The 27,728-nt window shown below is 45.4% G+C and overlaps 1 protein-coding gene across 5 annotated transcripts; it reads right to left on the bottom strand.

Moving 5' to 3' along the window:
- Positions 1-26,933, bottom strand: Sp110 (SP110 nuclear body protein). 5 transcript variants are annotated; one of them, XM_006984178.4, is made up of 14 exons: positions 26,753-26,933; positions 23,983-24,130; positions 21,772-21,940; positions 15,949-16,215; positions 15,364-15,447; positions 14,318-14,395; positions 14,126-14,209; positions 12,913-12,990; positions 11,634-11,702; positions 6,530-6,679; positions 5,867-5,947; positions 1,832-1,930; positions 1,299-1,441; positions 1-274 (listed from the first exon to the last, which is right to left on the bottom strand). In XM_006984178.4, exons 2-14 carry the CDS (start codon positions 24,127-24,129, stop codon positions 215-217), a joined length of 1,509 nt encoding a protein of 502 aa, XP_006984240.1. In that variant the 5' UTR covers position 24,130; positions 26,753-26,933; the 3' UTR covers positions 1-214. The 5 variants fall into 5 exon arrangements, with proteins under 5 accessions (XP_006984240.1, XP_006984239.1, XP_042115656.1 ...); XM_006984177.4 differs by having other exon boundaries at positions 14,117-14,209; XM_042259722.2 differs by lacking the exon at positions 14,126-14,209.
- Positions 26,934-27,728: the final 795 nt, after the last annotated feature.

Consider the following 27,728-nt stretch of genomic DNA (forward strand, 5'->3'; position numbering starts at 1 on the left):
GACACCAACAGCTTTGTCTTTAATTTCCAAGATTCATGTACTTTCCCATTGCAAATCAGCTGTGAACAAAGGCATCGTGAGCCTGTACCCCACTGCTGGACCAGCGATGATGAGTTTTTTTGCCCAAACAGAAAGGGTTTTAGAGCCTGTGACACTCAGGCAAAGGTCAGACACCGAGCGCCCGTGACACAGAAGCTGAGCATGTATCAGGAGTTTATCTGCTGGTCACCCTTTTCTTGAAGTTACTGTTGGAGGTGCAGAGCAAAAGTCCTTCCTGAAAGAGAAGAGGTTGACAGATGGAAGCTGCTCTTTTGTGGGTATCGATGTTCCCCCCTTTTTTGAAATACCTGTATCTAGACGTCAGATTATGTATGAAACCCACAGTGTGGGGACAGAAATGAACTTCTTCCCCTAAGGGTTGGGGCCTAGCTGCTTCCTCTCTTTAATTCCTTTAGTGATAAAATAATTTTCCCTTTTACTTAAACCCAAGACCCATCCTCTCCTTTCTCAGTCCTCTTTCACTCTCTCTTTCCATTCTTCTCCTCCAGGTAAAATCCTTACACATTTATCCCTGTTAATGTTTAAAGTTTATTTAGAAAGAAAAAGCTTTACTTATTATTATTAGGGTGGGCATGTGCCACAGTGCTCACGTGGAGGTCAGAGGACAACTTTGTCCTTTCAGTTCTCTCCTTCCACATTTACTTGGGTTCTGGGGATCGAACTCGGGTTTTATGGCTTGAACAGAACGCAACTTTACCCACTGTTCTCTGCCCCTCCCCCCCCCCCCGCCCCCCGTGATAATGGTTTGAGTGCTGTTGGGAGGCTCTGTCCAGGAATCTCGACAACATGCCTTCTGCAATTGTTACAGGTTAGAAAGAGAGTGCCACCACGGCAATGGGGGAGACTGCCACAGCTGAGGTGGCTGAAAATGTCTCACAGGGTCCACATGAACTGGGCCTCCTGTAGATGCTTAGCAGACTGCGGACACAGGGAATTCTTTGCCTGCAGCTAATTTCCTTCCAACCTACCTACCTACCCAAACCCATTAGGCCAAAGTTCTTAAATCACAAAAATGTTGGCCTGCGTTAAAATCCTCAGCCCATTTTGCTTGTGCTTAAGGCCTTCACCACGTGCATCTGAGTTTGTAACTTTGTCACTTAACAACTTTTTCTGTTGAACGTCCAGCTCTTTGTAAGTCATGCTGTTGAGTCACAATGGGAATCTGTCCACATTTTTGCTACTAAAATTCCACTCAATCTTCCAGGAGTTGAATCCACCACCCTTGGTCATTATAATACCTTCTCTAGGAATCTTAATGTCTTTGCCTTGCACCGTATAGTCTTCTTCCAGTCTTTTGACCTGGCCCTCTCTCCTTCAATTAAAAATTCCTTTGGAGTGAACCAATCCCCTGCCTCATTCTGAATGCATTTTTCTGAGGCTCCTGTAAGAAAAAGACAGGCCATTACAGGACCCACCTGGATCCTCTGTGAATCTACCACAAACCTTTGGGCCTCTCCATTATGGCTCTCCACCTTCCTAGGTCAATGGGATTTCTTAGGGGTGGGAGCAGAGGTAAGGAGATCTGGGTTCCTCTCTCAGATTCAGGGAACCACAAATCCTACAGGACATTGAGGGGGTGGGGCAGAATCTGCATTTTCTGTGACTCTATTTGTAGCAAGGACACAGATGTCCACATCACTGGGCCCAGAGATGACTCATGTGGTTTCCAGATACACCTATGGAAAAGTCTGGAAACTCCTTCCTGGGCACTCTCTTCCCATCCAGCCCACCACCCTCCAGGGACCAGAGCATCAGAAGAGCAGACACTCACCTTGTTTCATTTTCTCCTTGAACAAAATCCCTTTGGCCTTACCACAGGTCACGGGAAGCGTAGGAGAGAGAAAATCTTCAGTGTCATCCTTGGGCTTTCCTGGAAGTGTGAAAACAAACAGACTTGGGTAAGTGAGGTGGTCAGCACTGAGAGATAATGTCCATCGTCATCACCTGCTATCACTTTACACTTCATAGGGTCCCTGCTTTTTCCTTTGCAAACTGAAGAAAAAAAAAAAACCCACGAAAAAACCTCTGGATGATTCTGGATGAATTTGCAAATTGCACCTGGAGAGCAGCTCAGAACTTCAGAACAGAGTTCTCAGGTTTAGACTCAAGAGAATCAATTGTGGAAGAGTTTAAAATAGCTGTTGATAGTTCCCGCTTTCTTTCCCAGCCATCCTCACTGGAGGAGAGTTCATGTAGGGCTGTCTCTTGGGGACAGAGGAAAGCGCTGTGAACCTCTGTGTTGAGTTAGAGGGTAACAGTAAGATAACAACATTGGGCCCAACTCTCTCTCTCTGTCCCCCTCTCTCTCCTCTAAAAGAGTAAAAGAAAAATGTATATTTCCTTTTCCCATTACTGGGAAAAGGAAAGAATGGAGTTGATGTGAAGATGCTAATAACCATTAATTGCTTTGGAAAGATGGAACCTGGAGAGTCACACTGTGGGAGGAGGGGTCTCTGGGAACTGAGGGGCATGGATTATCCCAAAGAGCCCCAATGGATGTTCAGCTTAGGAGAAGCCAGGCTGGCATCCAGGCTAGCACGTGGATAAGGGTGTGGAGTAACCCGCCCCACCACCTGTCTCCAGGCGTCTCTCAAATATGGTATAGTAGACGAGAATCTGGAGCCAGAGGCAGACCTGGTCAGAGGCAGAATCTTGGCTCTGCAGTTTCCTAGAAGGACCACTAAAGTTGCAATGGTGTTTGAGTGGGAGATTTGCAGCTGTCAGGTCCTGATTTGAGTGAGAAGCAGAGTTACAGGTAACCCTGAATTACTATTATAAACTCTGGGGGGTGGGCAGATTAGCACAGTGTGGGGAGCTTCCATGGTTCTCTGTCTCCATGGAAACATCTCTGCTAATTCCCTGTGGTAAGTATAGCTCTAAAGGAGACAGATGTCCTGACTATGCTTGCAACAGATGCAGGGGCAGTGGGGGTTTGGAGGTGCTGTGAGCAGCAAGCTAACATGCAGGTCAGGCCACAAGCACCACCCTCTTGCACGGGTCGAAGGTCCCCCTTGTACCTCCAACATAATGAGCCTGAGTTCCGAGGACTTCTAAGGCCATGCACCCTCCCACTAAGGGCAGTTTTCTGGTGAATTCTCAGTGGTGCTGGGTTTGGCTTAGCCTTGCTTGCCCATTTCAGCAAAAGGCCTTTTTGATGGAAGCTGAGGGAAGACCTGTGTGGGGCTCCTCAGCATCAGCCAGCCCCATTCTGAGGGAGCTGCAGCAGCTGGTTTAGACCCTCATTAGTGTGATCAAGCAACCAGGAGTCTGCAAGTAAGCAATTAAAGATAGAACCAATTTCCTGAAGTAAAGAGCATCCGTGGAGGGAGCCTGATAGGGAAGGGAGCAGTGGAAAAAAATCTAATTAGTGACCCCAAGACCAGCTCTGGGACACTCCCAGAACTCAGGGAGAAACACAAGGTAATGGCTACACCCCAGAAGATGAAATGCCCAGGGAAGATTCGCACACTTTGTGACCTGTGGACCAAGGGCCTGGCTGCGGGCGAGGGGTGGGAGGTAGGGTGGTCGCAGAAGTCACAGGCAGATCATGAACTGCAAGAGTTGCATCCTTCATCCTCAGCAGGTGAAGGCAAGGATAGCCCATTTAATAGACCGGGCCGGGGCTCAGAGGTAAGAAGACTGTGTATTGGTGACAGTGTGTGAGGAGTGGCCCCGGGATACAGATGTGCCAGAGTTCTTGCTGTGTCGTCCAGCATGCCTCCGCAGGAGCAGCCGGCAGTTGATGGGGCGCACGTGGCTACTTAGGTTGCCCATGTTCCAGTGGATGGCCCCACAGTAACTGGACTCAGTTCGATATGAAGATGGGAGGGGGATGTGCTGGGGCTGGAAGTGGGGAAAGCCGTAGGAGGCGATAGGAGGTGGGCATGATCAAAGCACATTTATACAGGTATGACATTTAAAAGAATAAATGAAAGAATTATTTTTAAAAAGCCCAAACAGCTCAGTATCGCTCCTAACAGCACACACACCCAGGCCAACTCAGAAGTTGCAGCCCAGGGTGGAAGCGAAGCTGAGGGACAATGGTCAGCATGGCTCTGGGTTTCTGCTTCAAGTGTTTCATAAAAAAGATTAAGAGGCATTGGGGGTTGTTGACTTGATTGTAAAGAACAAAGCATTCAGAAGCATCTAGGTGGATTTTAGCTCATTTGGGTCTTTTAACTTTTAATTGAGTCCAATCATGACAACATGAAGGGCAAGTTCTTTGTCAGTGTCCATACTTATCTGGTCCAGGCCAGGAGAAATAATCTATGGTATGCTCAGTACAAGGATATTCCAGCAGAGGGCAGCATAGACCGAGAAATGGGCATTCCTAATGTAGCCGCCTTTGTGTTCTGATTTAAGTATAAACAGAGGCACAGAGGAGCGGAAGGCAAGGCTCATCCATTCTGACCCCACGTGCCACTCGCAGTAAACAGGAGGTACGCAGACAACCCGCCACAACTTTGGAAGAGCCATGAGGGAAAGCTACAGGGTTTCCTGAGGGCAGGTCCTATAACCCTGCCAAGGGACAGATAAGGAGACGATATTTATTTAAGGTAATTTCTATGAGTGTGGAGTAGAGAGGAGGCAGCAAGCCTGACTTTGTTTTGGGAGGAGGTAGAGAGGAGGCTCTAGGGAACCAGGGAGGAAGTGGCTAATCCACAGCCCTATTTTAGGAAAGGACGGTTATAGTGCTGACTAAGGAAAACTAACCAGAAGAACTGGAATTTACAAAGCAGTGAGGTGCAGGCTGCTACTGGGAGCTAGGAGAACCTGTGCACTGCCAACATGAAAGAGAATCGCCTGTGATTTGAACAACCTGGGTTCTGAGTAAAAGAATTAAAAAAATAAATAAAAATCAAGCAGAGGGTGGGGAAAGGGAGGAGAGAGAATGTGAAGTGTGGAGGACGGCAGAAGAACCCAGAGGTCTGTAGGTGATCATCTTTTAGTTAGATGGCAAGCAGCAGGGTTTTTGTGCACCAGAGATGTGTGCTGGGGCCTGGCAATCTGAGTTTGATCTAGGAGCCCAAATAAAGGTCCAAGAAGAGAACTGGCTCCACAAAAGTCGTTCTCCAACCTCCACACGCACACTTCGGCACACAAGGCCTTTCACAACGGTGCAGGTTGTCCATGCACAGTGTTTTTTTTTTTTAAAGTATTTCTTGTTCCCTGTGTATAGTGTTTTGCCTGCATGTAGAGCTGCATGCCATGATCATGCCTGGTGCTCCTGGAGGCCAGAAGAGGCCATCGGATCCCCTAGAATTGGAGTTGTTAAAGATGGTTGTGAGCCACTATGTGGATGCTGGGAATCAAACCCGGATCCTCTGGAAGAGCAGCCAGTGCTCTTAACCTCTGAGTCATTTCTTTAGAGACTGGATTTCTAGGAACAACCATGACTCACAGCTGGGCATTTTCAGTGTTTTCATTTTTTTCAGCATTTTCATTTCAGGGTAAGCAATATTTTCAAACACAGATTCTCAGCAGTGTGATAATGCCCCCAGTGGGGTAATAAAAATTGGTTCTTTCAGGAGGGGGGAAAAAGATGATAATCTCTCTCTCTCTCTCTCTCTCTCTCTCTCTCTCTCTCTCTCTCTCTCTCTCTCACACACACACACACACACACACACACACACACACAGACTATGCATGATCATACATAAGTGATCATAAGCTATCATGGGAAGGTTGTAGAGAGGAAATAAGTGCCTAAAGGACTCCTTAGGGCAGCGAAAGCCAGCTTCAGAGAGCACAGCTCTGACTGGGCTCCTGCTAGCTGCATTCTGAGACCACAGTGCCCGATCTTTACCTTGTGTGGTTCCTGGTGGTTTGCTGGGCGTCTTCTGAGGCCTCTTTCTTCCATTTGTTTTTGGAGCCCCATTGCTGATCTCTGGAAAAAGAGGAAGAGAGAAAGGGAGCAAGCCTTCCTTGCATGTGGGAGTTCCACAAGGAAGTCTCCTGACCCTGGAAGGGTCTTTAGAACTGAGGACATCAGCCAATAGGTCACCTCCTCCCCCATGAGTGGGAAAGTGGGAAGTAAATATAAATACTCTTTTCACATCTCAAAATGCCACAGTTGTTCCAAGAAGAATATGTATGTGTTCGTGTTGCTGGCTCACTATATAGTTAAATACTTTCCAAATGTCTGTGACATTATAAAATCTTACATGAGCAGGACATTCATTGGAGATGGAAGATGGGAGGTATGGTAGCACACACCTTTAATCCCCGTATTTGGTAGGCAGAGGCAGGTGTATCTCTCTGAGTTTGAAGCCAGGCTGGTCTACATAGTGAGTTCTAGGCTAGCCAGAGCTACATAAAAACCAAAACCCTTGTCTTCATACCCCTCCCCCTGCCCCCCAAAAGGAGTAGATCATTGCCTTTCTTTGCCCCCTCTCACACCCCATCCTCACTCTCTGAACTCTTCTAATACTGAGCCTTTCCAATGACAGGTCCCCACCCCCAGCCTTACCCTGTGATCTGGATGTCCGAGCACGTTTAGTCCTTGCCTTCTGAGCCCTGGTCACCATCTCCAAGTTCCTGGTTGAGTCATCCTTCCTCTGAGTCCTCTGACCCGCCACTCTGGGCTGCTTTTGGACTCCATGTCCAGGTGAGGCCACCCCTAGGCCAAGAGAGACTCATGAATGGAGGTCCCCAGTAAACTTTTAACTTCTTTCACAGATTTCCCTCCCAATCCCACCCTCCTTTCCAGATCTCTGTACCCCTGTGCCTCACTGAGGGAGACCAGCTCCTTCGTTTTCCCCCAGGGTACTCTTGAGGAGGGAGAAGTGAGAAATATGTAGATAGAAGTATAGAGGAGAGAGACAGTTAGAAACAGGATAGCCTCAGGAAGGCCTGGGTCAAAACCTATCATCCCTTTCTGTCTCTACTAAAGGGCTTTTAAAGAAATGCCAAGGGGTGGAGCAAAAGACCTTCCCCCAGCACAGCCAAGTGCAGACCATCCAAGACACCTGGTAACCATGCACATGGTCAAGCAATCCCCTAATTCAGGTGTGCTGTGTAAAGCAAGCTCAGATCTCACTAGGAAGCTTTTGTGGGCTACTACAGATCCCTCATCTTAAGTTTTTAAAATAACCCCCCAGACCCCATCAGATAGAGTGAGGTCTGTCTTAGGTCATCCCCTTCAGCCAGACAACCCTTACCCATTTTGGAGGTACACGTCCCATCAAGTGCCCTCTGGCTTAGGTTGGGAAGCTGGCAAGAAGAGAAAGTTGCCCATCCTTGATTCTCTGGTATGAGGGTGTATTGAGCTTAACTCAGCTCTGGCCTATTTGCTATTGAGCCTACAACCTCCACAGTGATCTCCATTGCTGCCACACCCCCCAGTACAGGAGTAGAGGATGATAGAGATGGCATATCTTTCTTGGAATGGGTCTTAAGATGTCTATATCAGCCTTATCTGTGCCAAGCCCTTTTTAAATCAATAAACTCTTGATGCAAACCACATCAGATAAATTACATCAATCTTAAAGATTCCCTTAGCTTTTACCAAACTCTGGTTCATTAACATCAACATAATTTTAGTATAAATGTTACATACTTAGAACTACCATGACTAGTTACTATATGTATTTACACTTCTTACAAACCTACATCACTAGACATATTTACAACTCTTTACAAGCTTACTTATTTATACTTCTTATATTCAAGAGCAAACTATATAGCCATCTTATAAACTTATATTCATAAGGAAACTATTAACACATATCTCTTAGAAGAACGACTTACCAAGATTATATTTAAGAAGAAACTCTGTGGAACTATACAGAAGTCTAGAACTAACTTACACTAGCAAGCATCTAAAAGAGATTTCTTAACATTTAGAAGAGATTTCTTAGCTAAACTATTAACAAGACAAGAAGTACGCAAATCATTTCTAAAGTTCAGAGTTTATAGTTAAGTTCAGAGTTTATAGTCAATTTTGATATCATTCTGAAAGTTCTCCTGACAGTTAGAAATAAGAGCCTAATTCATCAATGACTCTCAACTCTGGGACTTAGTGAATTCTGTTGTTGTAACTCTCCCAAAGTCACCTTTCTCACCGAGCTCTCTCAGCTGTTCTGGAACCGGCAGAGTGACAGTTTCTAACTAGGGGCTGTCCCTTTACCCAACTCATTGCAGCTCCCTTGTGCTACAATTCAGACAAACATTTCTGTTACAGCAGAACTTTCGTTCTTGCTCTACTGAAAAGCCTTGCCTCAGGATGATGGTGAAATTACTCCTTGTGCAGCTGTAAGGCACTGTCTTAAAGAAGCTTACATTGATTTGCTGCTGGTCAAAAGCAGTGTGGCTCCAAGCTTCATTTCTTTTCAGCTTTTCACTGGAGCTGACATTCAACAAACTCTCAGACAATTTCCTCCTTCTTAATTTTTTAAAGCTGCTTTTTAAGTTTACCATGAGCATTTTTAAAATGATATCAATGTTTTTCTCTTGAATCTTAAGCCCTGAAGCAATCTCCCAGTGTAAGGGCTGTTTTTCCTTGTTTTCTAAAGGGTTTCAAAATGGCTTGTTGATAAAGAGTATTAGCACTTTAATAATCTCCTTAGAGGCAGGTTGTTCACCTGTTCTTAGTTCTCAGGAGGTAAGATTAAGCTTTCTAACATCACTTTGAAAAGAAACTCCACTTTCAGCTGTAAACAAACAAACAAACAAACAGTTTTCCCAGGCAGTACCACCACTTTTATCTAAAAAGCTACATTTCTCTATATCATCCTGCTGTTACAAATGACCTTATGGACTATGTTTCCCAGACTGCCTTTTGAGTACGCCACTTCCATTTCTGGTTACATGACTTCTGTGGTTTGTGTTCATACTGAAATCAAGCTTCTGCTTTTTTTTTTTATCAAGGGAGGTTTTTGTCTTCCCTAAGCTCACATTAGGACAGGTGTACTTCCCTAATCAGGCCTTTCACCTGACCCTGTCCTTGAGTGGGTTGTGTCTGTCTGCATTAAGACAGTGTTTATTGCCAGAAGCAAAAACGCTTCAGGGCTTCACTACCTCCCCTCACTGGGTCAGTGAAAGAAAAGAAAAGCACTTGAAACAAAGCTTTTTCAGAAAGATTTTTTTCACCAATAGAAGAGAGATTTTTTGGGACTCAAGTCCTGCCTCCCTCATTGAAGGGAGGATTTTTAAAAACCTCCCCTGCTTTCTCCTTGCCAGTAGCCCCTCCCCTATTGCTTCAGCTTCGGCCTGCACTTTCTCACTAGGCTCTAACCACAGGGAACTTCTGGCTGCTGTTTTTAGTGGCTAGCAGAGAGGATCTGCCATATTTCAAGAGTTGGTTTATTTATTTATTTATTATTTTATCTAGAGCCATTGCAGGTGAGTCTCCCATACTGATAGATGTTACTGCCAGATGAGTTAAACTTTTGCCCTTACAGAAAGAGAAAAAAAAAATCTGAGAAAGAAAGTTCTGAAAGGCTTTTAGTTTTTTAGAGAGAGATTAAGTTTTTCCCAAGAAAGCTTTCCATTTTTGAGAGAGAAAGACCACCAAAATTTCCCCAAAACTTCTGTTCTCTATACTTTGGCTTCATGGCCAAACAGAAACCAATTCTGATGGTGCAGTGTTTCCATACAGTGGCAGCGCCAGCAGAGTGAAAAGTTTTATTTCATCTGCATTTGCCCCAGGGAAAATTCTTTCCATGCTGCTTGGGACCAAAAGCTTCCCACAGGAATCTTTTTCTCCCTGTTTTTTCTGTGATTTTTTTCCTAGTTTGTGTTCATAGCCCCATAGTTAGAAAATTAAGGACATAGTTCCTCCATCTTCTTGCTTATCTTATTCTAAGTTTTACTTTAAGCTTACATTCTACTTTTCTAAGTTTTTTCCTGCACTATATTCTATACTCCACTTTCCTTATTTTTCATAGATAAAATGTTAAGAGAAAGACAAAGAAAGAAACTTAGATAGAGAGAAATCTATGCTGCAGCCTCACTTAGGGCATCTTTCAGCCCCCTTCACTCCCAAAAATAGATTACCCTGCCTGGTTTCCATAGCTGGACATGTCCTAACTTCCCATGGGGCCCTCAAACCCTCCTTTTGCCAGGTCCCTGGTCCCTGTTTCTGGTGCCATTTGAGGGAGACCTGCTCCCTCTTTCCCCCCAGGGTACTCTTGAGGAGGGAGAAGTGAGAAATATGTAGACAGAAGTGTAGAGGAGAGAGACAGAAACACAGGATAGCCTCAGGAGGGCCTGGGTCCAAACCCACCATACTCTTCCGTCTCTACTAAAAGGCTTTTAAAGGAATGCCAAGGGGTAGAGCAAAAGACCTCCCCCCAGCACAGCCAAGTACAGACCATCCCAGACACCTGGTGATCATGCCATCCCCTAATTCAGGTGTGCTGTGTAAAGCCAGCTCAGATCTCCCTAGGAAGGTTTTGTAGGTTACCACACCTCACATTTCTTTTATTGATTTTTTTTATGTGCACCATGCTTTTTCTCTCCAAATCACCATATGTTCTCTCCCCAGGGAGCTCTTATAAGAATTAACCAGACAAATATGGGAGGATTGAGGGAGAGGTGGCTTTCTGGTTTCTGTTTCTAAGACTCCTGAACCACAAGGTGGTCCCATCAGAGCCAAATGGCAAAGCCCTGGAATTGTTCAGTTGGGGAGGGAGGCCTTCCATGTGCAGAACAGACAACATCCAAAGGCCTCCAGGCACCTCTTGTGGGTAAAGCGTACAGAAGCACAGAAGAGACAGACATAGTGCCTGCCATGAAGACAGCTCTGGAGTGTCCCTGGAGGGTGTGGCTGAGGCCCAGAGGCTCTGCCATGTCAGGGCTGGCAGACGGTGGGTTTCACTGGAGAGGGAGGACACAGCACTTTACATTGCTATGAATTTGGAAGCCACAGCCCACTGGCACAGGGCACCTTTTCAGAGCTCCTCTGAGGCTTGTCCCATGAACTAACTGCCTGTGGTGGTTTGAAAGAAAATGGCCCCCAAAGGGAGTGGCACTATTAGGAGGTGTGGCCTTGTTGGAGGAGGTGTGTCACTGTGGGGGCGGGCTTTTCGGTCTCAAACATGCTCAAGCCATGCCTAGTGTCTCAGTTCACTTCCTGCTGCCTACAAATCAAGATGTAGGACTCTCAGCTCCTTCTCCAGCATCATGTCTGCCTGCACACCACCATGTCCTGCCATGATGATAATGGACTAAATCTCTGAAAGCCACCCAATTAAATGTTTTCCTTTATAAGAGTTGCTGTGGTCATGATGTCTCTTCATAGCAGTAGAAACCCTAAGACACTGCCACTCATGGCTAGGACCAAGTTGTTGACCCTCACTTTAGTTTGGAAGGATGGTTGTTTTCTTCATGAATACAAAGAGGAAAGCTGTCACTCTCCATCCTTCACCTTGGACTGTAACCTGCCATCAGAACAGAAGGATTCCAGCATGTCCAGTTACTCAGTGGCAAAACTGGTCTGGTGAAATTTAAAACCAGATCACTGCACTGCCCAGAGCTCCTGCATGCCTTCTCTTAAAGTTCAGAGCAAAACTCCACCAGATCTACAACCTCTCAGGAGCCTCCTCCAGCCTCCCCTTGCCTCCTCATCTTACCTTGTTGGACTCTTTTCTTTGGACATCTTCTTTTGGGAGCTGACCAGATGCATCTTTTCCTTTTCTTTGCTAAGAAGAAAGAATACAAAGTCTTCTATAGACATAAATATAGATATGTCAATCTTTTTTATTTAAAAAATTAAATTATATTTTTTGTTGATTGTGTGTGCATACGTATGCATGTGTATGTGTATTTATGTGTATGTGTGCATGTGTGTGTGCACATATGTATATGTGTGGGTGTGTTTGTGTCTTAACCCTGAGACACCTATCCAAGCTCACCCCTAGCCTTTTAAAGGATCAGCTGGGAAGGAGAAATCAGAAGGTGAACTAGAAGCAGCAAACTTCAAGAACAAGTGTTAAAATGAGAATTCCTAAATTAGCTATTGGGAAATTAAGCTAGGCTTGAATAATGATAGGGCCTATGGATGGCTTTTGGGCATGAGAAACCAAGAATTTATGAAGGAAAAAAAAAACAGATGTGAGGAGATAAAGACTTGAGCAGCTGGAGTACTGGGTAGGTTGCCTGCTACCCATGATGCCTTGAAGGCATCCAACACCATGGCAGGATCTGAGATGGGAGAAAATTAGGCTTCCAGGAAGCAATGATGACAGTGTCAGAGAGGTCACAATGTTTACTATTATTATTATTATTATTATTATTATTATTATTATTATTATTACATTTATTGGGGGGTTGTGCACATGTGCCATGGTACACATGTGGAAGTCAGGAGACAACTTGAATGAGTTGGTTCTGTCTTTCCACCTTATGGGTTTCGTGGATCAAATTCAGATCATTAGGCTTGGTGACAGGCACCTCTAGGCAATGACCCATCTTGCTAACAACACATGTTTTAATTGAAGGGTGACACCTCAAAAAAGAAGCTGGGAGAGCAAAGAGCAACCTAGGAAGTAGGTAGCAGGTGGACATCCAACCTGCTTGCCGCCATGAGGTGTAAGTGAAGGATGGCAGAAGTTGCCTGGACATGACTTACCAGGAAGCAGTGTCCTCTTGGGACATTAATTGTAGTTAAAGAGGTTAGTGGAACAGACATGCTAAGCAGTTGTGGGATAGGAGTCTGGTGATTCTGAGGGATGCTTAGCTCAACATGTCTAAGTGCCTGCTTGCTACCTGTGATTTTCATAAGGCCTTTGAGAAAGGTGGAATGAAAAGAGCTTGTAGAAACACTGCAGTTGCAGAGACCGTTGCATCGTGGGTGCTAGGATGCAGCAGCTGGAGGAACAGAAAGCATCTTGAAGGAAAAGATGTCCATACCTTTCTTGTTTGCAGGTGTGCTGGGTGCTTTCTGGGGCATTTCCTGGTCATTTGGTGCTGGAGAATCATCTTTTACCACTAGCAAAAGAAACAGAACCCATCTCAGAGCTCAGAATGGACTGAAGAGAACATGCTAAGGGCAGCCATTAGGAGAACTTAAACGGTAGGAGTGAAGGAAGGGATCTGCTGGCCCACAGGGTTCTGCCCTCACCTGACCTTGTTATTATTTTAAAAATTCTTTGAGTATGGGTGCTTTGCTTGCATGTGTGTCTGTGTACACATGCCTGGTGCCAGCAAAGGCCAGAAAAAGGCATCGGATCTCTTGGGCCTGGAGTTACAGATGGTTATGAGCTACTATGTAGGTGCTGGGAATTAAGCTCAGATCCTCTGGAAAAGCAGCCCATGATCTTAGCCACTGAGCCACTGCTCCAGCCCTGACCACCTTGCTGTTGTTACTTATGCATCTACTAACAGCAAATATATTTTGAAATTCTGCTAGCTTTGATGGAATAAGAAAAAAAAAAAGGGACTTGAAATTATAACAGATAAAGGTCCACCTCCTTAAGGCTGTCTGTCATTTACACAGCACTATGTATGAATTTTGTATTCAATTCTGGCTTCTTTAGGGTCAGGTAGCTGAGGCATGTCACAAACTGTCTACAGACTTTTGAAGTAATTTCTTTCTTTCATATCATTTTAATAACACACATTCTTAGTACCCCATGTGATGTAGAATTGACTAGCCCTGAGGGACTGTTCCCACAGTCAGGGTGACATCAAGGCTAGCCACACCAATTGTATCACCTACCGATGGGGACACACAGGGTTTCTGTTTGTCTATCTTGCACTTTGTTGGGACCATTTTGAGCCTTACTTATTGCAGTGACTTCATCACAGTGGCAAGGTCACACAGTCCAGCCCTGCCATGTCCTCTTTTCTCCTGGAGTCCACCACAGTCGCTTGTGGCTGAGGAATCTTCTCTGTTTGCCAATACCTTATGCATTTTAGAGTCTAGCAGGTCCGAGGGGACTTTCTGACCTTTGTGATTGGTTCCTACAAGTCTACCTTTCCAGTCCTGCCTCCTTGCCCACCTCACAACTCTCCCTCCCTTCAAGAGCTCAGGTCTCCTGATTCCCTAAGCACCCAAGCAGTGTGATTTTTAACTATCCCAATCAAGACTCCTAAGGGTTAAGTCATCCTTTACCAGTGTCACCTTGCACAGTGCCAGGGGAACCTGGACGCTGTCCTCCTGAGTCCTTTTCTTCCTTAGTCTCGGGGGTTAAGCTGTCTTTGATCACTGGAGGAGGAAGGAAGATCTTGGGTTACCAGGCCTGGCTGTCAGGGAGGACAGTGGATGGTGTAAATGTCCAGAAAAGGATGTACACCAAGGCCAAAGGCAGGTTACCTGTCATGGGGCCTGAGGGACTGTGGGGCATCTCTGGGGAGTCGTCTTTATCATTTCTCTGAGGATCCCTGGAGGATACTGAGCAGAGGGAAGAAAAAGAATTGAGGCTTTCAGGATGACCAAGTAGGGACCGGAGTGGTAAAGAGAACAAACATGGTTCTAACTAACCAGCAAGGGGTACAAGTGACCTGGGTAAAGTAGGATAGAGAAGGAGCAGCAAACAGTCACTCACTCGTAATTAGCAGCTCATTAATAACAGTATTCTTTTTTTTTTTCTGAAAAAGTGAAAGATGGGACTTTCTATTGTCTATTTCTATTCTGATTATGTTAAACAACTTGAGTGGCATGTATCAGAGGAGTGGAGGAAATGCCACTGAGGTCAAACAGGACTCCTTTCTTCTCGGTCTGGAGAGCAGGGAGTCCTAACAATGTGTCTTTGGCAGTGACGGTAATACATCCTGCTGGAGTTAATGTGACTAAACATTATTATGTGATGGTTTGGAGAAGGCAAGTGGCGTTAAGTCTGGAGGCTAAATTAGGTCCAGCAAGACCTTTAATGTTTTATAATATTTTCTAATAATTTTAATAACATACATATGTATTGGAATCTAATCAATCTAGGAATAAATAAGGAGGGTTGGGGGCATAGGTCAGTGTTTGTCCAGCATGCAAGAGGCCCTGGGTTCTACTCTTAACATACTATGAAAAAAAAAACGAATAGGGCTGACACTCAAAGGTTTCTGTAGTCAGTGAAGAATCATCACTACAAGTGTATAACAAGCTATGTGGACAGGAAGCGGGGTTCTGTATACTATGGATTGAACCCAGGAGTCTTGCATTGACCAGGGGAGTGACCCGCCACTAAGCTAAACACCCAGATGCACCACAGCATTTTTGAAGGTTTCCTTTGCAGTGTGAGTCTGTGGAAAGCCCTCTCTGCTTCTCTCCCCATTTATTCTCATGCCCATCTCTTTCTTCTGAGGTTCCAACCATAGCCTCCCACTTGGCATGCACATAGTCTCCCTCCACAGCCCACTCAGTGTTACTCTGCACAGTGTCAGGAGAAACGCTGGGCATCCTTTCCAAGTCTTCTTCCTTATCAGTTGTAGCTGCTACGTTGTTACTGGCAGCTGAAGGAGGAAGGAAAACCATGGATTACAGGACTGGCTATACGGGAGGACAGTGAATGGCCTAAAGTAGCAGTTCTCAACCTGTGGATTGTGATCCCTTTGACAAACCTCCATCTCCAAAAAAAATTACAATTCACTACAGTAGCAAAATTACTGATATGAAGTAACAATGAAAATAATTTTATAGTTGGGCATCACCACAACATGAGGAACTGTATTAAAGGGTCACAGCATTAGGAAGATTGAGAACTGAAGGCTCAGGGAGGTGAAGTACCAAGGCTAAGGGTGGAGGGTGGGGGTGGGGGTCCAGGTATAGGAAGAAGGTGTTCTGTGACCTGGCCACTGGTAATGCTTGTGATTTTCTTAGAAAGGGTTATATGCAGGTAGGTGAGGGCATAGAAATGAACAGATGACCAAAAGGCAGCAATTTGGGGTCCTAAGTGACAAGAAGCAAGCATCCTAGGTAAGGTTACAAGTTGTAGGAGAGGATCTGTTTCTTGCCTGGAGTGGTCTTTCCTTTCTGAATGAAGCCAGGGGGAGGCACAGCTGGGTGAGAAGGGCTGGACTGCTCATCCAGGATCTCAATGATTTGCTGTGAAGATGCTTGGGGCTCACAGACTCTTGGTGCCGAGGACAGATGACTTGGTGAAGATGGTTGGGGTGGGGGCAGTGGCTGCAGAGTCTGGAAGGAGCGCCCTTCTGCTGGGTTAGTTGAGGCTTTGAGTACAGTCTGTGCAGGTCTCTTATTCCCTCCATAGGCAGTAACAACTGGAATTAGCAAAGGAGCACACATTATGACCCTGGAGATTCTGAAATTATCTGGAAAATAGAATTGCCTACTGAATCTTTTCCCACAGTACAGGAGGCAGAGTTACTGATTTTCCCCAGGTGCACAGAACAGGTTCATCACCACAAGTGTCCATTTGTGGCTGCTTTTGACTTTTATTTCATTTGAACGTTCAGTGCTATTTAGTTCCCGATATATCACCAAAAAATTGGTTAACCATATAGAAACCGTCTACTGTAGAAGCTCCCTAAAATATATACATATATAAGTGGAATTTAAATGGAGTTATCATATAATGGGGAGACAATGCCCTGATAAGGTACTATATGCTACCAAATAAAAGTGCTGTGGAACAATCTTTTTGTATACTATGAATATATATTACTCTTGTTGACTAATAAAAAACTGATTGGCTTATAGCAAGGCAAGAAGAGATCAGATGAGACAGCCTGACACAGAGAGAATGATGGGAAGAAGGAGGGTGAAGTCAAGAGAGACACCAGGGAGCCGCTGAGCAAGCAGGACATGTAAAAATGAGGTAACAAGTCATGAGTCATGTGGTAAAGCATAAATAGAAATATGGGTTAATTTAAGTGTAAAAGTTAGCTAGTAACAAGCCTGAGATATCAACCAAACATTTATAAGTAATATTGAGCCTCTGAGTGGTTATTTGGGAACTGGTGGGTGGAAGAGAAACCTCCATTTACAAAAACACCTAATACCAGGAGTGTGTTACATCTTTTTGAGTCATTGGCCAAAGGAATACCAGAGGTTCCCCTGTCCCCAAATAGTACAGGCTAATGCTGATGCTATTGGTTACTCTCCATAACCTGCCGGTGAGACTCTGTTGTTGAATGCACCAAACGCTTATGTCATCTAACACGGAGAAACAAAGCTGGTGCTCAACTGGAAGCTTCCCCCCTACTGATTAGCATTCATAGAGCTGGAGAAGGTTCTATGCACACGACCAGAGGTGAAAAATTATCATCACTCTCACCCATGCTGTGACAATAGTGACCTGCTTATTTGATATATTCACTGGTACAATGGTGGCACAAGTGTTATGGAAGTGGCCAACCACCTTTTGCCTGGCTGTAAGGATGGTTTTACGCGATGGAACCTGCACTCCACACATGCTCACAATCTAAGACTGGACGGGTCGTGGGCCCTCAGGTAAAACCTCCTGCAACTAATTTTCTAAATGTACATGGCAACAGAATGACTACTAATAATGTTTTGCTGCACTCATTGTGATGCCCATTCTTGGTCGCTAACTTGACTACGTCTGAAATTAACCACCCAAGTGGCTGGGTACACCTGTGAGTGATATTTCTTAATTAAATCATTTGAAGTGGGAAGCCCCACCTTAAATCTAGATCTTTTGAGGTAGGAAGATCCACCTTCAATCTGGGCCACACCTTCTGTTGTCAGCCTATGGAAAGAACATGGCAGAAGGACACTTGATCTTTTTGCCTGCTTGCTCTTGCTGGCAAGTCCATTCCTTCACTGGCACAGGAGACTACTTCCATGGGATTCCAGTGTATACTGAAGGCCAGCTGAGATATCCAGCCTCCTGGACTAAACAACTACTGGGTTCTTGGACATTCCATTGGTAGACAACCATTGTTGGACTAGCTGGACCATAGTCTGTAAGCCATACTAATTAAGCCTCTTCCTTTCTTCCTTTCTTCCTTTCTTCCTTTCTTCCTTTCTTCCTTCCTTCCTTCCTTCCTTCCTTCCTTCCTTCCTTCCTTTCTTCCTTTCTTCCTTTCTTCCTTCCTTCCTTCCTTTCTTTTTTTTTGGTTTTTCGAGACAGGGTTTCTCTGTGTAGCTTTGTGCCTTTCCTGGATCTCACTCTGTAAACCAGGCTGGCCTCGAACTCACAAAGATCCGCCTGCCTCTGCTTCCTGAGTGCTGGGATTAAAGGTGTGTGCCACCACCGCCTGGCTATAAACCTTCTTTCTATACATAGATTTATTCTATCATTTCTGTTCCTCTGGAGAACCCCAATACACTCATAGATCTGAACTCTCATCAGAGAAGCTTCTCCTTGCAGTAGATGGAAATTAACACAGAGATTCATGACTGGACAACATTCAGAGAGTGGGAGATGTCTTAGGATTTCTATTGCTGCAACAAAATACCATGACCCAAAAGAAAGCTGGGGATGAAAGGGTTTATTTGGCTTACACTTCAGCATTGCTGTTCATCACTGAAGGAAGTCAGGACAGGAATTCAAACGGGGCAGGAACCTGGAGGCAGGAGCTGATGCAGACACCGTAGATGGGGAGCTGCTTATTGGCTTGCTTTCCTCTGGCTTGTTCTGCCTGCTTTCTTATAGAACTCAGCACTAATAGCCCAGAGATGGCACCACTCACCATAGGCTGGACCCTCCCCTATTGATCACTAAATGAGAAAATGCCTTACACCTGGATCTCATTGAGGCATTTCCTCAACTGAAGCTCCTTCCTCTGATAACTCTAGCTTTTATCAAGTTGGCACACCAAACCAGCCAGTACAGGAGACTTTGGAATACTCAGCCCTAAGTGGGATGTCTGTAACATCCTCCCCTCAAGGCTCAGGGATCTATGCTAAAGAGGAGGTGGAAGATTGTAAGACCCAGAGGTGGTGGAAACAGCATTTTCAACACAGAGAAGGACTGGTGTGTAATGAACTTTCAGAGACGGTGTCAGCACGCCTGAGACCAAGTTCAAACCAGACAGAAACCCGAGCACTGAGAGGGGCCAACTGGGCACAAAGTTCCACTCCTAACAAAGAAGGTATCTGCAATTAATACTTGATAGAAAGGGGGAAATCAGTTTTCTTCAAAGGAATGACACTGGGTATATAATCACACTCAAGGGCAGGCCCCATGCTCAGGAAGAGTTGGCCAACACAAAATGTATTCCAGTTTTTTTCTTTTTCTTTTCTTCTTTTCCGTTTTATTTGTGTCTACATGTGCTTTTTGTCTGTTTGTTTATTTTGATTTGGGTTTGGATTTGAGGTGTCCCCCACCCCAAGACAGGGTTTTCTCTGTGTAACAGCTCTGGCTGTCCTGGAACTCCCTCTGTAGCCCAGGCTGGCCTCAAACTCAGAGATCCACCTGCCTCTGCCTCCCAAGTGCCAGGATTAAAGGCATGCGCCACCACCACCCAGCTGGGCTGGAGTTTTTTAAGAGAAAGACTACAAAATAGTGGGGGGCAGTGAGAGAGGATCGAGAGGAGTTGAGGGATAGGAGAGAATATGACCAAATGCATGGAAAATCTTTTGAAAAAATGACAGCATAAATAAATAAATAAATAAATAAATAAATAAATAAATAATAAATAAATAAATAAATAGAAAAAAGTTAAGCAAAGATGGGTTTTGACACATAAAACTGGATATTTTGTAACTAGGCATTTAATTTCCTATAATTTTGGTTTTATAGAACTTAGTCAATTGTGTGTAATTTTAACAAAGGTCTCTATTTTAATAAATAATCATATCTCCGTGGAGCAAATGAAACCAAGTTTCCTTAGCAGAGTGTATTGAGACCTTGATATCTGGTTTCTGCTCACTCCTGTGAGTTCTAGTGCACCCTACGATCTGGCTACATCAGCTTGACTGCCCTGTGATCTTCCTCCGCATCCCAACACCAGGCCGTTGGCTTTGCACGTATCGTTCTCTTTAATATATTGGGGTTGGTTGCTGTTAAGATTGTTCTTCATCAATTATTCCAGAAGTAAAGATGCCTTGATCCACGAACAGAAAACATCATAGATACCAAAAAACTACAGAGCTGCACAGGCCAGGAGATCCTTGAGCCCAGCCAGGTCTTAGATGAGCCCAGTGTATACTGGAAGTCTGTGTTCTCCTGGTCTGGCCAGGGACAGATGCCTGGGCAGCTGCTCTGGCTTCGAGGTGAAGGCTTCCCTCCGCTGCTCTCTTAGCTTAAGGAATCATCTCTCCCCTGGGGAGGAGCCTTTCATGGTGAAGTGTCATTAACAGTGACCCCACCGATGACTCTGTTTCTTCTGTCCTATTCTCAGATAATGGCCTGTCTCCTGGGATGTCTTCTCCAGTCTCAGGAGATTGCCTGATGATCCTCTTCCTCTCCCTTCCTCTCGCCAGCCCTGTTACTGCCCCTCTTTCCGTTCCTTTATTATCTAGTTGCTAAAGTTTTGATGTCAAAGGTCCCCTCAAAACTTAGGTGTTAAGGGCCTGGATTGCGGGGTGCCACCACAGAAGCGATTCTCAACCCCGTTGGGGGTCAAACGACCCTTTCACAAGGGATTCCATATCAGATATCCTGCATATCAGATATTTATGTTACAGTTCATAACAGTAGCAAAATTACGGTTATGAAGTAAGAATGAAAATAATTTTATGGTTGGGGGTCACCACAAGTGAGGAACTGTATTAAAGGGTCTCAGCATTCGTAAGGTTGAGAACTGCTGCACTACATGGAAACGGTGATTACTTGTAGAGATGGGGCTAAGAGGAGCTGTAGGTCATTGGGGGCATCCCTTGAAGGGGATCATGGAGTCCAAGGCTTGCTTCATTTTCAGAACACACAGTGAGCAGTTTTACTTTGTCACACATTCTGGCTGTGACACACTGCCTTGCTACAGGCTTAAACTGTATGACAGGCTAGAGCCTCTAAAACCTTTTTCTCAGTATAAGTTAATTACCTCGGGCATTGTGCGGCAGAGAGAGGAATCTGACAAACGGCTTTTCCTGTTCCACTGTACCTCATACTCCATTCTTTCTCCTACCCTCTCTTTCCCTGTCGGTCTCTGTCTCCCCCATCTCCTCCAGCCTTACCAGCCATTTTCCTGCTGGCTTTGTTGAGACAGTGTCTACTATCTTGGGCTCTGTATTGGGAAATCCATATAGGAGTTCCCAGTCCTACTTCTAAAACAGAAGACTGTGGGAGTTATATCCAGACTTTCTTTTCTTTGTCTGTCAAAGGCAGCTAACAATGACGCCACAGGTTGTTTTAAGGACACATGCAATGATCAGACTAATTGCGTGGAACAACCACACTGTCACAAAGAGCTGCACACTGAATCCATTTCATCTCTCTCCCTCTCTAGAGTGCCCTGTCTTTCTTCCACATCTGGTCCCTGACATTCCTGTTACCTTAGCTGTTCCCTAGAGATGGTCCAGTGCCCTGTATTTTCAAGATTGGTGTGGCAGTTCACATCTGTAATACCAGCACTTGGAAAGAAGACTGAGGCAGAAGGATTATATTTTAGGCCAGCCTGGGCTACATCATGAGACCTTGTCACAAACAAACAAACAAAGTTGAACCTGAACTAAAATTCATTGAATAGCTACAACAAAACCATCTGTGTCCTACTGAAATTTACCTTGGGGAAACTGAGGTGAAGGTCAGCAAGGGCTACCCCTCCAACTGCTTTTGTGATCGAGTGTGGTTTACCTTTACATAGGAAAAGCAGGCATTGGAATACATAATTCTACACTGGAAACAAACCCAGGCTTTTAGTGTAGCAACACTGCACATGTAAAAAGTATTGGAGAAACCACATTACCGTTTTTGAAGCTTCTGGAAATTGCCGACAGTCTGGGGTATTCATGTAGGTTGACCGGGCTGAACAGTGTCACCAGCATCGATGGGCAGAAAGTCCGTTCCAGACTGGTGAGGACATTGTGTACCACTTTGGGTAGAGGGACCAGATTTTGACAGGCCTCCAGAGATTCCTTCAAAGGGTGGAGCAAGGGTTAGTTTGAATGATTCTTCATTGAGCTGACAGCTCTATATTTGTGGTTTTCTATACTGTAGGAAAGGTACTTTTGGGCTGCTGAGGATGGCTAGTTGGGTGAAGGTGTTGATCATCAAGCCTGATGACACAAGTTCGATCCCCAGGATGCAAAGGGTGGAAGGAGAGAACAGATTCCACGAGCTGCCCTTTGACCTCCACCTGCACACCATGCACGTGTCCACCTCTACCCCCAAACAGATAAATTAGTGTAATTAAAGAAGAAGAAGAAGAAGAAGAAGAAGAAGAAGAAGAAGAAGAAGAAGAAGAAGAAGAAGAAGAAGAAGAACAAGAACAAGAACAAGAAGAACAAGAACAAGAAGAACAAGAACAAGAACAAGAAGAACAAGAAGAACAAGAACAAGAAGAACAAGAACAAGAAGCAGCAGCAGCAGCAGCAGCAGCCAGGTTTGGTGACACATGCCTTTAATCCCAGGAGACAGGCAGTCAGATCTCTAATGTTTTCTATTTGAGGCCAGCTTGGCCTACAAAGGAGGTCCAGGACAGCCAGGGCTACACAGAGAAACCCTATCTCAAAACAAAACAACAAAATTTAAGAAATCTTTTTTAATTTGAGAGGAAATTTAATATAAAATGTAGAGTTAAATCCTCAAAATGGAAGACATAGGAGGAGAAGATTGATTGCAAAATTCTTCCCGTGAGTGTCTGCTAGGCTGAGGGAGCTAGTCCCTGGATGCTCACCACCAGATGGACATGGTGACGGGACATGTGAGGATGCTGCCCAGTGGGGACACTGCCCAGGTGGGGTGCTGCCCAGGTTGGGGGGTGCTGCCCAGGTGGAGCCCTGCCTAGGTAGAAGCCCTACTCAGATGGAGAAGGGCATCCAGCCCTGAAAAGAAAGTCAGTAAATAGCCAATTGCAACTGAGAACAGTGTCATCAAGGAGAGCACAGCTTGCCATAGGAGGGTACTACATCTTCCTGAGTGGGTACCCTCCTGAGCAACACAATGTGGGCTGTGATCTGATGAGGGAGCTGGATCTGTGCCAAGACTTGGGAAAGACTGCTGTAACTTTCCTGAACCTAGAATTCAAAACTACTTAAAAACACCAAAATTATAAACAAAACAAAACAAAACCCCACTAAGCTTGTACGCATAGCCATGCCCTCCAGTGCCTGCTTACATCAGAGTGAATTGGGGAGCCTGCAAGATGACGCATCAGGTAAGGATGCTTGCTGCCAAGCCTGGTAACCTGAGTTCAAAAACCTGAGACCCACATGGCAGAAAGAACCAGCTCCCACAAGTTATCCTCAGGCCTCCACACACATGCCATGCCACATATGCACAACACACACTCATATTCACATATGCACACCACAAAAACATATGATTTTTTTTTTAAGAATGACCTGGGAGCCACATGTTCGAATACATCAGGATGTGGTGGGTTGAGCAGCATCTTTATGCCTAACAAGATACATCATTTGGAGTTTGTGAGTGTGAACTTATTTGGAAAAGGGTCTTTGCAGCTGTAACTGAGGATGCTGAGCCTCCCCTGGATTAGAGTAGTCCCTAAACACAGGATCCTCATCAGAGGAAGGAAGAGGAAAAGACACAAGAGAGAAGACGAAGCAGAGATGGAAAGAGACTGCAGTAAAGCGTGAGTCTAAGAACTCCAGAGCTGCCACAGAAGCTAAGCAGAGGCAAGAGAGGGGTCCATCTCTGAGCTTCTAGAACAAGTCAATCTGTCAACAGCTTGACTGGGGCCTTCTGGCCTCCAGAACCACAAGAAACGAAACTTCTGGTTTGTGGTTTGTGGTCCTTTGCTATGGTAGCATTGACAACATACCTGTCATTAATTCAGTTCCATGACACCTTTTCTCCCAACCATCCCCTCCCGCAATCACGATCAAGTTGGGCCTTCCATGTTCTAGAAGCGCTGGTGGGTTGTGGTCTTAGATTTCACTAGTGGAGCATGCTTAGTGGGGTCTGGACTGCCTTGTGGAGGCTCCCCAGGCCTCACCTTGTATAGTCTGTCAGTGATGACGGAGTTGTCTCGGAGGGCTTCGAAGAAAGGGAACGGCTTGTTGATGGCATACGCGATGTCCAGCTTCTTGTATTCGAAGTGCTGGAGAAGAGCCTTTTCCAAGGCCTTGGTCACAGTGAACATCCTAGGGAAAGAGCAGGCTAAGGAGACAGGCAAAGGCTATCGGGAGCATGGGGAGTTGCTCTTGCTGAAATGGGCACTTGAAGGTAGACATCCTAGTCCTTAAGCACCCCTTAGCAGTCTAAAGAGCAAAGTCTGCCTTAAAGATCTGTGGAAACAAAGGCAGTGCCCAGCAACTAGAGACCGAGAGAGACGGACAACAGCACACCGCCATCCTGAGCAACCGCAGAGACCGAGAGGGACGGACAACAGCACACCGCCGTCCTGAGCAACTGCAGAGACCGAGAGGGACGGACAACAGCACACCGCCGTCCTGAGCAACCGCAGAGACCGAGAGGGGCAGAGTGGGTGTCAAACCCTGACTTTCTGGTTGGTGGTTTACAGTGGAATGAATGTGTGACACTGAGCAGGGTCAGAACAGACCACCTGCACTGTAGCCGAGCCCAGGTAGTGCCAATGCTCACAGGAAAAGGGGCCACCCAGTGCGGGGAGCTAGAAACCTGGTAATGTTTAGACGCTCAAAAATCACACATTTTTACACAAACAGGCAACACAAAATAAAGTCAGTCAGGAAGGATGTGGAAAATAGGATTGGTCAAAGTGTTTGGACTTATGAACCATTTCATTCCTCAGGACAGACCTGTGCATTCTTCCATACCTATAGGATATTCATAAAAATCGACCACTTCAAGATTATGAGAAAATAACTGACCAGTTAAAACAGGATGAAAACTTCCAGGTGACAGTTGTTGGCAAAGTGTTGTAAAAACGGAAGCCCTGGTAAACGGTGCAGTCACCTAAGGGGTGTTCTTGTTGTTTGGCAGTACTGGGGGCTGAGCCCCTGTGTGTCTTTGGTGAGTGCCCTGTCACTGAGCTACATCCCCTGCTGACACTAAAGATTATTTTAAATACAAAGCAAACAAAGATCCCCCTTTCATCTTTTGTTAAATAGAATATTAAACTGTGATTAGTGTTATTTTCAGGAATCTAATCCCAGTGGCAAATTAAACAGTCCCGTTCCTTTCTACTAATTTCCAAATTCCTTAAACTTGGCAGGAAAAATTTTTGAGGAAAGAAGGGGAAGGAAAAGGAGGTGAGGAAGAGGAGGAAGAGGAAGAAGAGGAAGAGGAGGAAGGAGGAGGAGAGGAGGAGGAGGAGGAGGAGGAGGAGGAGGAGGAAGAAGAAGAAGAAGAAGAAGAAGAAGAAGAAGAAGAAGAAGAAGAAGAAGAAGAAGAAGAAGAAGAAGAGCAGAATGAAGTGCCACCCGCAGCCTTCAGTCCTGAGGAAGTCCTGCAGTTGAGGACAGGTGGTAAGGAAAGTTGTTGACTAAACTCATGGTGGGGAGGGAGGGGGAGGCCAGAACAGACACATACGCTGTGCTCTGTTTAGGATGACTTACTATATAGCAGCATTCAGACTAAGACAGTTGCAGCATTCTCCTTCATCATCTGCCAGTTTCCAGAGGATGAAAACCAGGCCCCAGAGGGGTTAAGTAACCAAGCCCAAGGAAGCCAATGGCACAGTAGAGCCTGTCTGACCCTAATATTTCATTCCTTACTGTACAAGATACTATATCTCAAGCCTGACAAAATGGTTCATAACCTCTGTGAGTTTGAGGCCAGCCTGGTCTACATAGTAAATTTCAGGCCAACCAGAGCTACACAGTGAAACTGTCTTGAAATAAAAACAGGGAGAAAAAAAAAAGATACTCTATCTCACAGATACCTGCATTTGGGTTTTTATTATGTTAAGGGGTCTTACAAATAAGTTAGGAAAAGGGAAACACCTAGTAGGAAAGACAAAGCTCAAACATGAGCAATCAATAAAATAAGCCACATGTACAATAAGTGCATTAAAATGTGTTAAGTGGGAGTAGCCAGAAAAGTGGGAACAACTTGACATATCAAAGTGACCTAGAGAGAAAACAGTAGCCACAATCCCTAATAATGGTAGAAATGTAAACCAGCTCAAGTGTTCCATGCCTCACTTGGAAATCAGTGTCATGAGCTCTAAAATATTAATTCCTTTGAATTTTCATGCACAGGAATGTATTTCAAGGAAATGACCATGAATTTACAAAGAAAAGAAAGAAAGGAAGGAAGGAAGGAAGAAAAGAAAAGAAGAGAAAAGAAAAGAAGAGAAAAGAAAAGAAAAGAAGAGAAGAGAAAAGAAAAGAAAAGAAAAGAAAAGGAAAGGAAAGAAAAGAAAAGAAAAGAAAAGAAAAGAAAAGAAAAGAAAAGAAAAAGTTAATGACATGCTACAGAGAAGTAAGGAGGCTGGCTCCTTACTTTTTCTTTCCCATTAGCTTCAAAATTAGGCAAATGCCTGGTAGATTCTGAAGGCACTGCCCACCCTGGGCACATGCAGGGCCCAACCTCTGGCGCAAGCACAGGACAAGATTCCCAACAGCCTTTAACTTTCAGAAAAGGAACCCTGTTTTAGCTTCTCCCGCATGTCCTCCCTCCCCTTCTTATCCACCTCCTAGTGGGTCCTAGGCACCCTCTCCGAGTCTCTGGAAAACAATACTTTGCAAAGAGAGAGCCCGGGGACCCTAAGGTCCAGCAGAGAAAAGCTGATCCCCAAGAATAAAGAGTCTAGCGCTGCCCCGACCAAGAGCAGACCGCACCTGGATGCCAGGCTGTCACTCGTCTCCCAGGTTCCCTAACGCGGCCAGGGATCACTGAAGGAGATCCTGGACCCTGCCGGAAGACGCCTTCGGGTCCAGTCGGGAAGTCCTGCTGCCCTGGCCGCGCTGCGTCAGGTTTCCAGAAAACAAAAACCGAAAGTGATCTCAGCACACAGAGCAGGAAGCCCGGCAGCGCCACTTCTTACCCCACCCTCCCCACCTACCACAGGAGCCTATCAGGCTCTCCAGCACCGATAGTAGTTTGGGTTGCAGGGGCGCTGCTCGGGAATCCAGATCCTCCTGGAGTGGAGTGACAGGCGGGGGAGGCACTGGAGAACAAGAGAAGGGGGTTTCCACCGTCTCTTCAACCCGTCTCTATCTCCCTAGCGGCTTCGCTTTAATCTTTTTGGAGGACTGAAATGTTCGCAAACTGGATTCTGGTGAAGGTTATGCTGAATAAATTTGCCAGAATTCTCAAAATAACACCACCACCACCAACCAGAGCTGACATGCTTGAAATGCCTAGAATTTGTCTGGATAACTATGGGGAAAAACTTGAAATAAAAGGCAAGCAAGTGAACCCACACTCCACCCCCACACCCCACCCCACCCTGCCGCCGCCGCCACCACCAAATCACCTGGGGGTGCAGACTGGGAGACAGGTGCTGCACAGTCCTTTAAAGATCCCTAAGGAGCCTGGGAAGTCTTCAGTTGAGAAGTCTGTGTAACCCTGTCTAATACTTCCCAACTGTATCGACCCACAAAGACCCCCTCCCAGGACACCCATGCAGACTCAGTGGCTTTAGATTTGAACCAAGGCTAGCCCACACAGGAGAGAGCCTCTCTGCACTTCCTATGGAGGACCACCATTCCAGCCAAGCAGTCAGAGCAGCAGGCTCGGCCCAGACTATCCCAGGGATGAGGAGGGGAACTAGGAAAGTCCAAGTTAATACAGGGTGTACGCTGGAGCATGCTC

Source organism: Peromyscus maniculatus, chromosome 13, assembly GCF_049852395.1.
Source record: "Peromyscus maniculatus bairdii isolate BWxNUB_F1_BW_parent chromosome 13, HU_Pman_BW_mat_3.1, whole genome shotgun sequence".
Classification (NCBI taxonomy): Eukaryota; Metazoa; Chordata; class Mammalia; order Rodentia; family Cricetidae; genus Peromyscus; species Peromyscus maniculatus.

What these genes read in the sequence shown, in the direction of transcription:
- Sp110 (XM_006984177.4), bottom strand. Translation starts at nt 24,129, where the DNA reads ATGTTCACTGTGACCAAGGCCTTGGAAAAGGCTCTTCTCCAGCACTTC. An exon ending in CACTGTGCAAGGTGACACTG is followed by an intron (nt 12,991 to 14,116) that starts GTAAAGGATGAC and finishes TTCTTTTGCTAG; the next exon opens with TGGTAAAAGATGATTCTCCA. An exon ending in ACCACCAGGAACCACACAAG is followed by an intron (nt 1,931 to 5,866) that starts GTAAAGATCGGG and finishes TCACACTTCCAG; the next exon opens with GAAAGCCCAAGGATGACACT.